Source organism: Rhodamnia argentea, chromosome 3 (assembly GCF_020921035.1).
Source record: "Rhodamnia argentea isolate NSW1041297 chromosome 3, ASM2092103v1, whole genome shotgun sequence".
Lineage (NCBI taxonomy): Eukaryota > Viridiplantae > Streptophyta > Magnoliopsida > Myrtales > Myrtaceae > Rhodamnia > Rhodamnia argentea.
Genome location: NC_063152.1, coordinates 14,651,075 through 14,667,540, shown reverse-complemented (window position 1 = coordinate 14,667,540; position 16,466 = coordinate 14,651,075). Strand labels below are relative to the sequence as shown.

The following is a 16,466-nucleotide window of genomic DNA, read 5'->3' as shown; positions in this document are numbered from 1 at the left end:
TATGCCTGCTTACTTGAAACTCTTGGGCCTGTCTTTTACGGTGACTCGCTCGCTCCTGACTCTCCTCGACGTGCCATTACTGTGCTTCACAGAACTGAGCGCTACAGGTTCATGTAATGATTTTTCCTGCGCTTATTTTCCCCTTTTTCCAAATGATAGACTGATAGAGAAATCAACTCTGATTCTTTGATTTTGATTTTGGGATGTTAAGGGTGTTTCGAATTGTTTTGTGGGATTGATTCGATGGAGATGGCTAGAATTTGGAGGTTTATGAATTTTTAGTGGTTGCTATTGTTAGCCCGCCAGGTGTTCGTTAAAATTCCCAAGACAACATTGAATTGAATATCTCTCTGGATAAGCATCTTTTTGCGAATGTATACTAGAGATGTCAACTGTCTATTAGAGATGATGTACAGAGCACCTTAAACGAGCACATAATTACTGATTCTGTAGCTGCACTGGTGTTGCATAGTGTCATGCTTTTAGTTCCTGGTCTAAACTCAATTTGCGAGAGAACTTGTCAGGCTGTGGACGTCCGCGTTCATGATCAAATTTTGTATTGGCGTGTGATGACGTAGTTCTAGGTTGGTGCGTCAAACTATACTCTGTGTCAGGCTTTGAATCACATCGAAGCACAATTTTCCCATTTTAAACAGTTTGTGCTAGCTTTGTCTGGAGAACTCTGTGGTCTCCTAGTGCGTATGCTAAAAAAAAAAGGAAAAATCCAGAAAAGTACATGAAGTCCCTCTTATTTTTTCAAATAAAAGCTCTAAGTGAATTCTATTTTAAATAAGAATTCAAAGTGATATAGTTCGTTTCAATTAAGGGTCCGAAGTGGCCAAAATGTTTTAAAAAAAAAGTCTGCCTTGATAGGCATTTTCATCATTTCACATTTTAAATTTTTATTCATTTTTATTTTTTTTCCTTTTTCTTGATTAAAAAAAAAGGCCACACACAGGCGGGAGGGCTGCGGCAGCCAGCCCACCGTTGGTGGGGGGTCAGCGAGGGCGGCGAAGGCCGACGGGGTCCGGCCCTCACCAAAAATCAAATAAGTAAAAAAACTAAAATGCTCTTGAAATCAGGGCCTTTTTTTTAGATTTTAAGGTCATTTCAAGTCCTTATTTGAAATAATATTCATTTCAGGCTCTTATTTGAGAAAATGAGGCATTTCAAGCTCTTATTTGAAACAGATTCACTTGGGACCATTATTTGAGAAAATATGAGGACTTCGGGCCTTTTTTTGACTTTTTTCAAAAGAAAAAAAATCCCTTTTTCCGAAAATTTTCCACCTTTAAAATTAGGAAGTCATTTTCCTTTGACCAACTTATTTTTCTCACGCCAAATGCCGAAAAATGGAAAAAACAAAAAAAAAGAACTTTTCTGGATTTTTGTCCAAATGAATGGAGCCCAAGTCCAAATCGATTTTTTGTTTTTTGCCCTTTTCGCTAAATCCCCTTTAACCCTGGTTAGCTGCATATTCTAGAATAAATTTTGTATTTCTTTCTTCTATTTATTCTTTTTCTTTGTTTCTAATTCTCTCTCCGCCTTCTTTCTTTGATTTTCCCGTTCTCAGCTCCTTCCCTTTTCCTCCACCGCAGGCAAACTTCGAACTCCATCGACGCCACTTTCAATACCACGACTGCTCATCTTTCATCCGGCACCGGCGAGCTTTAACCAATGGATGATAGGCACCTGCCAACGGAGGCAACGAACAGAAGAAGTTCTTCCTAAAAGAGCCTAGCGAACCGAAGGGGACGGGGACCGGCGAGTGGAGGCGACGGGCTACCACCGCTAGCCGACGCCATGGAAACCGATAACGCGGCTCCGGGTGAACGATTCTCTCCTGAGGTTCTGGGCTTCATGCAGCTTGCTATAGATCAGGTAATGGCTGGCACAACCGAATTGTGATAAGTTGATGTAATACTTGAGCTGAAGTTTGAATCCAATTCGTTTGGTGCTATAATTGCGCGGGAACTTGAAGAATGTGTAGTTGAATTTGTTCAGGAGACGTCGAACGAGTGTTTCTTTGTAAGTGCTGTCTGTGGATGCTTGGTAATGCATCCAGTGGTAGCCGACATTACTCGCTGCAAAATCAGCAACAATCCTTAGAAGGTATAGGTTTTCTTTCACTCTTTTCACAGGTGGCAATTTATTGAAAGAAGAAGGTGAAGTCTAGGCTCAAAGGAAAAACAAGCAAGGCAGAGAGCAACAAAAGGAAGTTGGGTGTACATGGAGTGGCTCAGTCCCCTTTTCAGGCAAAAGATAGAGCCAATCCAGGTGCTGTAGGTTGAGAGGGAGGGAGAGATGGATTTGGGTGCTTTTGACGTGACTAGGAAATGTGGATGTATAGTTTGTGCCTATCATAAAGATGTGCTGCAGGTGATAGGTTTGCTAGGACAATTGAATTGCTAGAAGCTTCATCCCTGGGATAGGATTCTGTGTTAGGTTTCATGAGGCGCTTGAAGAGTCAAAAGCATAGGGGGATGAAGAGGATGCAATGAGATGGCAAGCCACCAGGAAAGGATGCTTGACAGTTGATTCCTTTAACCACCTTTTGACTTTGGCACCTAGGGAGAATTTAAAACCAAATTTACTTGGAGCGTGAGAATAATGTGAGCATCAGTTGTGCCCATGGATAACTGGTTAGGTGGTTATTTTCTTTCGCCCAGTGGGCTGTGGATATGGAAAAGGAAAAATAACGAAAAACACAGAGTTCACATAAGTTATTCAGTAGAATAGAGACAAAATCACAATAAACTGATTGGCAATTCTGATTTCTGAGGGCTTCCCAACAGTTTTAGGGATCTCTCTTTATGCTTATGTTCCATAACATTGGTAAAGGAAAATGACCCAGAAACTGAAACTAAAACTCGAGGAAGTTTCTTGACTGTTTGAGTGAGACCTCATTAATAAAAGAAAAGGTTCTGAGGTACCCATGATAGGACACACTAGAATGAACAACATGTAGTTTCTCAACTTAGATCTTGTTTTTTCTGTACTGTTGTTACAGCCATATCATTATAATCATTAGGTGGGATTTGCATCTGTATTACAGGACGAGTATGTGGTGATATTCGTTGCTTGGAAGTTAGTGACCAGCATATTATACGAGACCTGCGAGATCTTGCTCATATAACTGTGAGACATGCATTTGTTCAATTAGTAGCTGCATATTGATGCTGAAATATTTCTACTGCTGGCAACATGATGCAGATTTCCTCTTGAATATGCTTTCATGTTTCTCCGGACCGTGTCCCGTGCATGCATGAGAGAATTTCTGACTCTTATTCTCGTATTTTTTTCCCATAACAAGTGACAAGACCTATTTTTTTACTTATATAAGGCAAAGCTTGCGTTGGACAGCCTTGAAGTTCCAGTTGGGTAAGATACTGGTTTTCAGTAACCAGGTGCATTCTGTATATATTACTTTATTTTCTAATTAAGATGATTAGTACTTCAGTCTTAATTAGTGAATCATTTCAGATTGGACTTTTTGACTGAACAGCTGTGTGATTGTTGAGGATGGGAACGTTATTGCGGCAGGAAGAAACCGGACTAACGAGATGCGGAATGTATGTTTATCATCGCTTCTCCACCCCCTTCTATAGATTCTGGCAAACAGCACTTTGTTTTCTTCAGAATTGATACCCTCTACTTATCCACCTGTAGTTCATTGTTGATCATTTTGTGTTTCTCCCTTAATTTGTATTTAATAGATATTAAAATAATATATTCTGTTAATAAGTTGAATTTGCCATTCATTATTAGGCTGTAAGGGGTTCTGTTCCAATTTTTCTCCATAAAATATGGCTATGGCTAACAATAACAATAATCTTGCTTTATTATGTACAGTGTTTTATGTTTTTCATTTGCCATTGTGCCATGTCTGGAACCATATTATGGTTTTTAATTCCATTTATGAAGTTCCTAACATTGTTCTCTTAGGTTGTATGTAGGTAGACTTTTGGTACACTTGTGGTCTAAAAAAGCATTGCAACCATTTTATTGCCTTTTAAGATGTAAGAACCTGCTCCTTGGGCCCAGTTCTTCGTATAATGGCCATTTACGCAACTAGTTTAAGCCTGGTTTCTAATAGAGACTATCTCTTATATGAGCATCTATCTGTAATCATTTATAGTCATGAGGTGACGATACATTACTATAGATGATTTTCTGGATTGTGATGATAGTTGATGTGAAAAATATTTGGCCCTTTTAGTATCTTGTGGAGCTTAATAGAAAAACCAAAGGCACCTTGCTACAGGGGTGTATTTAGAAATACTGTTAGAAAAGGCGGAGGTGGCTAATATAAGAAGCCTCTTTTTCCATGTGAGATTCTCAACAACTTCAAGCGAGCAAAACTTGTTGACTTAATGTAGTACCTGCCTTGTTCGATCTTATATACACTCTTAATCAGTTAACTTGAAGCTAAAAACATTTCTCATGAAATGCATTTCCAAAATTTATGTTGAAACTGCACTAGGAGTAACTGCCTCTCTGACAAAGCTCCTAAGTTTGATATGCTTGCTTTGTTTTTCTCCTTGCACTTTCATAGGCAACGAGACATGCAGAGATGGAAGCTCTTGATGTTCTCCTTGTACAGTGGCAGAGGAGTGGATTTTCGGCTGCAGAAGTTGCAGAGAAGTTTTCTATGTGCTCCTTTTATGTGACATGTGAACCATGCATAATGTGTGCAGCGGCATTATCAATCATCGGTATATCAGTTAGTCATACTGAAATAAAACTGAACTCTGCTAGAATTTGTTTAATTATAAATGATTGGATGACTCTTACCCTTTTTAGGTGTAAAGGAAGTATACTATGGCTGTGCAAACGATAAATTTGGAGGCTGTGGCTCAATACTGTCGTTGAATTCAAGTAGCTCTGAGGCATGCATTAGGTCAGTTTCTGAACTTGCTTTTGCTGCTCATTTTATACGTAGTTTTACTTTGAAATTGTGACATATGAATATTGACAACTAAAGATTACTGGAGGTTTGTGATTCCTTATGTTGATAGCTGATGGATGTGGGTTCATACTGATTCTGTATGTTATTGCATGTCAAATATTGTACCACATAACCATGAAAATAAATGGAGGTTTATGGCACTAATTTTCCATCTTTTCTTCCCTTCCCTTTGTCTAAGTGGAAGTGGTGTTTCTGGAAGCATCAACAAGTCAAGTTTGTATTCATTCTTTCTTTTCCTGCTGTCTCCTTTTTCTTAAATTCTTTGCGACTTGTTAGACATTTCCATGTTCTTTATTTGCCCTCAAAAGTTTACAGTTCTGGGAAGTGCTACAAGTTAAGCTAACATTAGTTTCTGTTTTCCTTTCCTCTCTACCCCGTTTCTTCATCTCTTCTTCCTGACGTTTTTCACTGCAGTGAGATTCTTTGATGTCTTTAATGTGTTTGAAACGAGAAATATAGTATCTTCAAAGAAGCATGAAATTTTATCTGCGAGGAAATTTTAGTGTCCTGATAAGCCATGGGCAATGTACTTGATAAAGAAATCTCTTTTCTCCTTTAATAGTTGCAATTGTCACTTCTTGCACACATGAGAGCATGTGCCTGCTAAATTGTGGTGTGTAGCTTGTGTTTCCAGTATGATAATTCATCTGTCTGACGCTGTTATGAGCTAACATTTCATGTTTCCTAAGCTTGTCCAGAACTCATTAATTTTTACTCCCTACTTTTTTGGCATAAAAGTTAAAACGTAGCGAGAGAGGATCTGTTTCGTTGTGATTGAAGGCATACATGAAGTTGTTATTCTAGATTACGGACCTTGTTTTTCTGTTCAAAGTGTTAGTTTTGAAAGAACAAGCTCAAGTATTGGGGGATGAAGCAAGAGATGTACAAAGGATGCATCTAAATGGAAAGTTAAGGGGAAAGAAAAACTGTGAAATCTATACTTTTAGAGTTTGAAATTTGCAGTTATCCTGTGATTAATAATCTGATTATGAGTCAAAAGCATTCTGTGATGCATCTGCCTGATTTATTAGTGTCAACAACATTTTTCTTGTTACTCTTGCAGTGGGAATTCTGGATCAAAGGGTTTCAAATGCTGTGGAGGCATAATGGCATCAGAAGCCATTTCTCTTCTGTGAGATTTTTATGAACGAGGAAACCCTAATGGTATGAATAGCGATCAACCATTTCAACCAGTTGAACTGTCTGGTCGAAAGATTGTTATTATACCGCAGTTTGCACCTGTTCTTTTTAATGGACCCATAGGTAAATATCAACCATTTCAACTAGTTAAACTGTCTGTTCAAAAGATGTTATTATACCGCAGTTTGCACCTGTTCCTTTCAATGGATCCATAGGTAAATATACATTTTAAGAGGCTTTTGTGACTAATCCCTCCCCCACTTTTCTTTTCGAGAATTCATACGCTGACAGTAGAGCAAGGAACCAGAGTTTTCTTTATCAATCAATGAAGTTGAGCATTGTGCCTGCTGGCAATATTTCCCTGAAGGATCCTTCCCAAATAGTTTATCTTTTAAAGCCTAATACGACGGTCTTCCTAGCACTGATCCCCTTCCATATTGATTGAGAAGAATTGAGTAAGCCTCTTTTTATTTCTACTTTTCAAGCAATGCTCAAAACCGGCTAGAGAAAGAACTATAGCTGGGGCTTTGGGTGATTGCATATCTTGCTGAACAACTCTCTCTTCTCTCTCTCTCTCTCTCTCTCCTCCCCCCCTCCTCTCCTCTTTTTTTTCCTTCCTTCCATATGTAGATCCATGTGTAAATTGTTTACTGCAGTGAAGATATGTTGTTGTATCCTTGATCTGGAGAATTATCTGCACGTCCCAGGTAAATAATGCTGGCCCAAGCGATGTTTTGTAATGACTAAGGGTTAGTGAAATTACAAGCATAGAACTAGTGGGTCATTGGTTGAATAAGAACCCATTCAGAAGTTTTCTCCATCAAGCATAAGGTGCTCAAGAGTGTTCATCTTGAGATGGTGCATACACTTATCCAGACTGACACTAAGTATAGTTGCTTGAGTGGAGTGGTGTTCAGCCTTATAATGGGTTGCTATGAATAGGTGTAGAATTGGCCCAGTAAACAAAAGGTAAAGCTTCAAATGTCCAGTCTTTTATTTTATTTTTATTTTTATTTTTTTAAATTTGGCTAATTGTCAGATGCCCCGCTTATCATGTGTAGCTTCCCTCTAGACTTGGTATGCCTAGCCAGATTGCCATTTGGAAAATGGGATGTCATGTCCTTGGTTAAGGAAAAAGACAGCGCAGCGCAGTATCTTAATAGTTGATAATCGATTGGTTAGACTCGTTAGAGAGAAATATCTTCTTCCTTGGTCCCTATCATGAATTACTAAGCATCTATGTTTCTTGGTCCAAGATGTGCTTTCAGTTGCAAATATTTCAAGATACTGATCGGACCATAACCTTTTCGTGACTTTGAGATGATTAGTACGCTTTAGAAACTCATTTCATACAGAAAAGATGGCCTTAAATGATTTTTCTTTGCAATGATAAAATCGAGCAGGTTCATGCTTTTTCTTTGTTTTGTTGAGCATTGTTAGATGAAATATCATTTCTCTTCTCCTTTTCCATTCATTTTGTATTTATGACATCTTGGAATCTATGATTTGTTCATATATTTGTATGCTGAATGCTAATACTTAATTTGCAGCTCCAAAGCCTCACAGGTCACGGGTCACTCAGGCTTAAAAGTAGATTTACGTGCATTGATTCTTCCTGTTGGATCTTCTCATGCCTTTGCACAACTAGGTAAGACCTTTGGACTTCTAATTCCTTGCTTTTCTGAACATCATGAACAATCGTGCAGAGATGGAAGTGATTATTGGTTACCGGTGGATAATACAAGGGGGCTGTATGGTGTGACCTTCCTGTATTATAGTAAGACTGCTGTTTGTGTATGATCTCAAAAACAGTTATGGGTAATTATTTTTTGTGTCAACATCTTAAAAAGTTGCATAATCATAGTGTGTTCGGCCAGCCCTTTTAAGTAGAGAGATCCCCATGAATGATATCGACAATGATTGGCATTCTTCTCCTTTTTTTTTTTCTTAATAATGTTATGTGGATGTAGTTATCTAGAATTCCATTCTTCAAATGATTTAGTGCACTCTGATTGACAATGCACGTGCCACTTACTGCGTTTCCAATTACAGAATTTCATTAAGGGACCAGAGAAAGGAAGCGTGATGCATGCCCGGATCAGTTTTTCCCCTGGTCTTCACGTGTTTACGGAGGGCTGCAGCTGTTATCGCAAGGCATAACCCCACCCTGTGTAGGCATCACTTTTTTTCTGCTAATTTTTGTGATCAACCTATTCTGTAATCTAGCTTAATTTTTGTCTTTCATTAGCTTTCGAATTTTGTGGTAATTCGAGGTGCTATTGATGTGTCTGAGCTTCCCGATTCTGGTCTATGTTATGTGTGACCCCCAACGGTTCGCAATCTAACAGACCAGTGCCCAGCCAGAGGCCCAAGCATGCTGGGCTGTGCCGTGCCGTGCTATTACCACATCCTGTTGAGTTTACAAGTCATGTTCCAAGAAACGTGACTCCAAATCCTAAGCAAACAAACCTCTTCCAAGCAACCTTGGCCCCATGAGTATTCTTTGACCGCTGAGATTTCATATCAACTTCTTTGGCATAGTAAAAATTTGGAAATAACAGTTTATCAGTCTGTAAATAACATCAAACTCGATCAGTTGGGGTCTAACTGCCTAACTGAGGTGTACAGTCAGTGTAGTCATTCCAGTTGTAATCTGCTTGATTTAGGACCTACATTCCTTTGTCATGGTCTACCAGGGATAAGAGAAAGATCCTAAACCTTGAAAGACAATTTTCCACATTTAAAACCACTCAATTTAAGCAACTCAGCACAGTATCCATCCTTAATATCCAACAAAAACACAATTGAATTTTATTCAGGATTTAGTGTCAATTTAGAGAAACTTTGGAATATATGGAGTACATAGAAGATTTCAGACGACGATAGCTGCCGTTGAAGAATACCATGAAGTCATCCACAAAGCCCAACTGACTAATTTCCACTCTAGAGGAATGAGGGTGCTGTAGAATTTTCTCCTCGGAAGCAGCAACGTCTGTTAGTTAGGAGAGGAGTCAGGAGTTGATCTTGAATGTCAGTACCAATGATTTGATGAACTCTTTGGATGATAATCTGGCCTTGACTCCTTTGCCAACACATCTTATCCTTTGGTAATGGTGCAAAGTCAAACTTTGTGCTTTAGGTCGACAAATATTAATTGATATCATTAGTGGTGTTTACAACTGTACAACTTCTTCATTATCATCTGCATTGCTCCTTTCAACTTACCTTCAAACCTAAGACTTATTGATTCTTCCATTTCTTGGGAAACTTGATTAAATACATGATATGCTCTGCTAGAAGTAGAATAATCAAGAAATATACCTTCATGAGCTCTTGATCCAAACTTACCAACACCATCTTCAGTGTTCTTTGCAATATAACATTTGCATCCAACTTGAAAGCATGCAATGACTTAGTTTTAAAATCAAGGGGATTTTGCTTAAGCAAAAAGAGTCTTAGATGCATTGAAAATATATCATGTAGTACAGGCATCATTTGCAAAATGAGATGTTGATGCTTCTATTGTATACAAGCATCATAAATATGTGTAATGCCTTATCAATGTGAACCATATATAATTCTCAACAAACTCAACAAGTATTATCGAAAATCATAACAAATCCTTCTAAATATTTGCAAAGGACGTTAGAGGATGTTCATGAATTTGATTCTCTTCCCCAAAGTAGAAGTTTAGTAGGTCCCATACCTTTGAATCTGATTTTTAACAATCCTTACTTGAAATCATGCGTTGATAGCGTCGGGATTTGAATAGCATCAAATTTGGTGATCTTCCGTAGATAATCTACGGATGCGATATCCACCTTTCATGATAATCGGCACTGCTAATGTCTATTTATGGTCCGTTCATTGCTGAGATCAGTTGATCTCCAATTCGATTTGCTCAAAACATTTTCTTTCCAACCATTTGCTTGCTCATTTCCATCATCTATCTTGATGCACCCTTGATTAATTCAAAGTAGGTGCGCTGACTGTCGTGGATGAGCATATTGACGTGCTAGAATTTTGATTGTTTTTTCGATTTTTCTGCTATGGAATCCAAACGTGCAATGGCTATATTCTATGCCATCAATGGTCTTTTGTAGTGCGTATCTCACTATCACTAGACCTGCTACATCACTTGTCCAATCTAATACACACTACAATAGTGTAGATTGAGAGTCACCAAACCGACCATTTTAAGCGCAGATACCATCAGATTGACACGTGATGTTAACACATGTAGTGCGATCGTGTGGGGTGACAGACAAACAAGATGATCTTAAGAATCCGAGAATGAGCAAATTCATTTGTTAAGAAGAATCCGCATATGCAGGATTATTATAAAGTGACACTACTCACTTGGATTGGGATAATCTTATGTCCCAATAACATAAATCGAAGTAATCAGAAAAATCTTTCAAAGCCAAGATGGAGAGCTCGTGAAATTTTGAAAGAGGGTCTTTAATACTTTCAAAATACATATCTTGTAGACATCGATTCAAGAAAAAAAGGTCTTTAAAAGCAACAAAGTAATCCAAAAGTCTTGAGTTTAAAGAATGGATCATCATAAGAGGGAAAAGTACACTATAAGTGCCATAACTTTTGTACGGCGTTCACTTGAGTGTCATAACTTTCAAAACGTTCATTGAAGTGGCATTGCGACATCCCGTGATCCGAGCAGTCGGACCTTCGGGGGTTTCAAAAAAATAAAAATTTTGGACGTTTCCTTATCCTAGGTGCAATTCCTTCGCGGTTCGCCCCAAAGAGGTTCGGGAAAAATAGATTTGGACTGGATATGGGAAAGGACCCATTTACCCTCGAAAAATACCCCATTTTTAACTTGGAACGAAGGGTATTTTGGTCATTTTACTCCTTGGCCGAATTTTGACTATTTTTGGTGGAGAAAATCACCAATTTGTCCCTCTTGACTTTCAAGACACCAAAATATCCCACCCAATAATTATTTTAACCTATATTAATTATTTTGGCTTTCTTCTTCTTCATTTTTCAAGAACCCTTTCTCTCTCTAGCTCACTCCCTCTCTTGGCCGAACTCACCCTTGCTCATTCTCTCCCTCATCGAAAATTCTTCAAACAACCGCCGGTGTCGCCTTGAACCGCCGGAGCTCGACTACCGCCGTGAGTTACTCGGAGTTGCCGGATTTCCGTGGGTTAAAGCCGGTCAAGAGGAGTTGCCGGAGCCGCCGGATTAGGGTCAAAATTTTTCTTGGTTTCTCGCCGGAAAACTTGCTAAAATAGTGGTAAGTTGGTTCCTAACCTTATATTAGGTATCTAGGATGCTAATGGACTTGAGATTTGGTAGATTTGAGTGAAAAATTGGTTGTTTTTGGCCATTTTTATGCCTTGGCCGAGAATGAATATTTGGAGGAGAGAGAAAGCTTGTTCTTGCATGAATAGTAAAGTCAAGAAGATAATAGTGGTCAAAGTTTAACTATGGTTACTTTATGCCCTAACTAGAGTTACTTTATGCTATTGTTTAACCAAGGTTAGGTTAGTATTTGACTCTAGTTAATTTTTGAACCATGGTTAGTTAATATATTAACTAGGGTTACTTTTATGTGATATAAAGTTGTTATGCCATGGTACTAAATAAATGTGGCATTAGTACTATAGTTTAGTACTATAGTAGAATTATTTTATATGTTAGAAAATTATTATTGTTCGGCCGTGATAAATTTCCACGTTAGTATAATTTTAATGGTACGTGATTTATAAATTGCTACGTTAGCGTAATATGGTCGCATGACGTGGATTGGATACTATGGTAGTGTTAATTGATCGGGTAGTATGAATTAATATTTGGTTTAGTGTGGATTAATCGGGTGATCCCGAATTATTAATTCTCTAACGTGAGTGAATCACGTGGTCCCGAACTATTCTAAGAAAATGATAAGGTCGTATTCAATCAAGTCGTTCGAGGCCAAAGTGAGCCGTATTCGTCTGATTGTCCGAGACCGAGAAAATGTGAGGGTCGTATTCAATCAAGTCGATCCGAGGCCAAAGTGAGCCGTATTCGTCGATTGTCTCGAAATCGAGAAAATGTGAGGGTCGTATTCAATCAAGTCGTCTCGAGGCCAAAGTGAGCCGTATTCGTCGATTGTCCGAGACCGAGAAAGTAAGAAAGTCGTGTTCAATTAAGTCGTCCGAGACCAAAGTGAGTCGTGTTCGACTAATTGTCCGAGACTTGATCCGGTCGTGTTCCTATGTGTCCGAGACCGAGATCCGTGGGTCGTATTCCTATGTGTCCGAGACCCTGGTATATATATAGAGCCGTGTTCCATAAAGGTCCGAGGCTCAATGTTATGAACTTATTGGATGGCGATGGAGTAACGTGGAATATTTACGGAGTAACGTGGAATATTCCGGTGTAACGTGGAATATTTCCGGAGTAACGTGGAATATTCTGGAGCAATGTGAAATACTTCCGGAGTAACGTGGAATATTTTCGGAGTGCCGTGGAATATTTTCGGGGTAATGTGGAAATTTTGGTGTAAGGTGGACATTTATATTATGGCCTGGTGTGCTAAAAACGGGCCCCGGGAGCACGTAGAATATTTTATTGTTAAACCGAGGCGTGGAACGCCGAAACGGGAGTAACGTAGAATATTGGAGAAGGTGTGAGAATTTTCGGAAAAAGAACGGAATTTTCTGGAATTAAATTGTGGAATTTTTGGGAAGAAAGAAGAATTATTGGAAATTGTTCACCGAAAAATGTGTCTGGAGGCACTAGAGCCCTAATATAGGATTAGGGGCTAGCTTATCGAGATTTTATCTCACCCCGTCGTGGGTTCGTTGTTTTTCGGACCACCCGCCTCGGCCATGAGTGTTACGCCCAGGAGATTCGGTATTCCCTAATGTCATGGTACCGGGAGAAGATGGGAGGTTGTAGAGCCATTGGATGCGGAACAGCCACCCGAGCTTGACGAGGATGAGCTGGAGGCGAGAGAAGATATAGTACCGGATAGCGAGAACGAGGCCTAGGGTAGTTGGCCTTTTGACTTTTGCTTGGCTGTTTTATTTGGGATGTATAGTAGGCTTCGACCACGTAATCTTTTTGTTTTAGTGGTCATAGGCTTGTACAAAGGCCTCCGAAGCCGTAGATTTGGAAAATTGTATAGAACGTGTGGATATGTATATAAGTTTGTTTTTACCGTCCCAAGTCATCGTGATGTTAATTGTTTCTGTACGGGGATTTGTTTTTGCTTCCGCATGAATTTGTTGGCCTTTGGATCCTGGAGAACCGTACATAAGTGTGGCCAGGTGGGATGTCGATGAGCTCGCGGGGTTCGGGTCGTGACATCCCCATTTGGAGTGGTATCAGAGCAAGGTCTGCTCGATCAAATGAGATTGAGACTTGGAGTAATAAGGAGTGATGACTTGAGGACGATTAGATATTGGGACCCTTAGGATAAGACATTGATTTCCCAATCTTGAGGATTATAGGCTTGAACTTGTATTGTATTCGAATGGTTCTAGTATCGTTTTATTTTATTGGTAAACTTGGGTGATGATATTATTGAGGTTTATAAGCGAGCAAGCAGGAAATTGAAGAGTCCTAAGTATGGATTTTGAGGTTGTACATGTGGTTGAGGTTAATAGATGATTGCTTTTGAATAAAGAGTCAGTTGGATTATATGACTATGATTATGGTTTGTCAGTAACTCAACTTGAAGAATATGCTAGAACGTAAGCAATGGATCTATGAGATGTGGCGATCATTGGTGGAATTAGAGATCTTCCGTAGATAAGAATTGATCTGGAAACTACTATGGTACATCGAGTAATGAGGATAATCAGGTGGTGCTTGTATTTGTGGCATTAAAATGAAAGTCGAGAGATGTGCATGCACGAGCTTATCACTATCGGACCTAATAAACTATCGCTTGGTATGGGACAAGTTGACGGGATACCTATAAACCGTAATGAAGCATGGTATGGGACATATGGAACGGGACTTCCTCCGTAGATGTATGACTTGGGACAACCCGCAACGACCGGGTCCGATGAGGGCGGGGAGTGATCGCCGGGACAGAGAGGTCCGGACAAGGAGCGGCTCCCGACGGGCTTCTAAGATATCAAGGAGGCAAGAATGACCCGGGCCATAAATTGAAAGGGAAAGTCTAGGTATCAGGTTAAGTCCGATCTTGATTAAGAGACGTATTGCACTAAGTTGATCCTCAAGGTGAAATTTCAAAATTTGCTTGGCATTTGTGATGGCGCTTGGGATTGGCATGATTAAAGGCTTTGTGCTGGGCAGTGGATGCCGTTATGTAGTTGGCATCATGTGATTGTTATGGTAAAGGTCTAACTGAGAGATTAGACGGCGTGTGAGGTTCATACCCCGTTGAACTGGTATCTTCCGAAAGTGTGACAGTCTATTGTGTTCGTATTAGAGGAACATGTGCCTTTATAGTTAAAGTATGAGCGACCGACTCATTGAAGTAATGTCTTGAATGATCGCTTGATGTTGGCCTAGTTGAGGCACGCCTAGTAATTGGTGGTTAATTGAGAAATTGCCTCGTTGAGGCCGACTTGATAGATAGTCACTGGTTAAGGGTGACTTGGAACCCTTGGATAATTGGCCGATGGCGAGAGTTACCTAAGAACCACTGGGTGGTTGATTGTTGGTGACAGATAATGAGAGGAGCATCCTGGAATTGCTAGACTCGAGTAGATGACTTAAGTCTTTAATTCCTAGAGGGAATTGTAGTGGTTCAAGTGCCATAAGAACCTAATGAGGTCGAACGACCGTAGTATGGTCACTAGATGAGCATTTTGCTCGAGTATGAAAAATATGAGAAGATTCAAGAACTGAAAGGAATCATGATAAGTGAGCAAAGATGAACCACGAGAGTATGAGCGCTGGAAGAGCGTATGGCTCGAGCTTGTAAGTTGTGCGAGACCCTAGAGTTGAAGGGGTCAAGAGAACCTTGAGAGGAATTTGAAATTCGATGGGTAGGCGACTCAAGAAGGAGCTGCCGTTGTTGCCCAAAGCGGATAAGACTGCTACTGTTGATTGTGTTGTTAGCAAAGTGAGCTCATGGGAAAGACGATAGAGAATGGAAAAGAAAATTGTTTGAAAGAAAGCTGCGGAAGGATGCATAAGAGTGAGATTGATTAAGTTTGATGGAGAGAGAGTGAATTGAAATTGCCTCCCTCTGGATTGAGGGTTTCGTGAGAAAACCTTAGAAGTTTTGGGTGCACTAAAGAAAGAAAGTGACCCCGGCGGTGATTAGCCTTAAGAGGCTATTGATGATTGGTGAAATGTCACCAAATGAAGAGTTTTCCTTGCGGGCATCGTACTGTCTAGATCGCCTTTCTTGAGTTGTTTAATGGAAGTACCTTCCCGGGATTGCTTGAGAGCAAAGGTTGTGGGGATCCTAATAATCTTGCAAGGATCCGAGGACAATCGACCAATGTGAGACAGAGTTCTCAAAGTCGTTTAAGCATATGTTAAATGTGGTCAAGGATCCTTTGAATAAAACCCGAAGTCCCCGAGTAGATTTGAATTCGGGAGCCTTATGGCTAGTTGTTATTCCCGAGTCCGAGGAATTGTAATAGATTTTAATGAAGGGAGCGGATGATTGAAAGACATATGAATAAGAGAACCCTTGCTCATGGATTTCGAGCAAATAAATGTTCATTATGGAACATGGAGCGTGCTCACGAGAAACGGCTATTGCCTTGGCGTAAGACTCGTAATGAGAGATTGATGTTTTGTTTCTTCCGTCGTGAGGAAAATTAAGGAAGAAGTTATGTCAATTGTTTGATCTTGTTGAATAAAATATGATTAATTAAGGATGAATCGGGACCACTGGAAGTGACATTGTGTGTTATTACCCTAAAGAGTAGGGTGTCGTTCTTAAAGGGGTGATTGGACCATGAGATGGTCGTGGAGGGAAAGGAAAGTGAATGGACTTGATAGTCCCGGTTATTTGTAATTTTATTGATTGGTTGAGCAAGCGAAAAGAGCGTCTAGAGTGTAATTACAAAGTGACTTGAGGAAGTCAAGTTGCATGTTCAAGTGTGGATTTATGGTGATTAAGGAGGAACCTCGATTCCTTGAAACCTTGTCACTTGAGGTGATTGAGTCTCCGGAAGAAGAATATCGAGTATGGTGGCATCTAAATCCTGAAGTACAAACTCTGTAGTTGACATAGACTCCAAGATTGACGTCTTGTGGAATGGGAAAGACGAGGGGGATTCAAAGTAAGAGAATGCCACTGAAGTGTATAGTTTCCTTCATGGGGAAAGAGCCCTAGTGTGGAAGGAAGAGAAAATACTAACTGTCTTAATATTAAGATTGAGTGCCAGAACCGAGAAAGAGGACACAAAAC

The 16,466-nt window shown here is 39.7% G+C and overlaps 3 protein-coding genes across 3 annotated transcripts in view; all 3 read left to right on the top strand.

Moving 5' to 3' along the window:
• The window catches only part of LOC115729247 (disease resistance protein RUN1-like), a 1,053,956-nt gene that overhangs the window by 528,283 nt on the left and 509,207 nt on the right, over positions 1 to 16,466 (top strand). The gene's annotated exons all lie outside the window — the stretch shown is intronic.
• LOC115757311 overlaps positions 1 to 16,466 on the top strand; it is a 211,644-nt gene that overhangs the window by 3,034 nt on the left and 192,144 nt on the right. The gene's annotated exons all lie outside the window — the stretch shown is intronic.
• LOC125314483 (tRNA-specific adenosine deaminase TAD2-like) overlaps positions 1,610 to 16,466 on the top strand; it is a 636,221-nt gene continuing 621,364 nt past the window's right edge. The window contains exons 1-5 of the mRNA XM_048276860.1: positions 1,610 to 1,881; positions 3,344 to 3,381; positions 3,506 to 3,572; positions 4,556 to 4,715; positions 4,804 to 4,900. Coding sequence (XP_048132817.1) covers positions 1,804 to 1,881; positions 3,344 to 3,381; positions 3,506 to 3,572; positions 4,556 to 4,715; positions 4,804 to 4,900 — 440 coding nt within the window. The 5' untranslated portion in view covers positions 1,610 to 1,803. The remainder of the gene's footprint in view (positions 1,882 to 3,343; positions 3,382 to 3,505; positions 3,573 to 4,555; positions 4,716 to 4,803; positions 4,901 to 16,466) is intronic.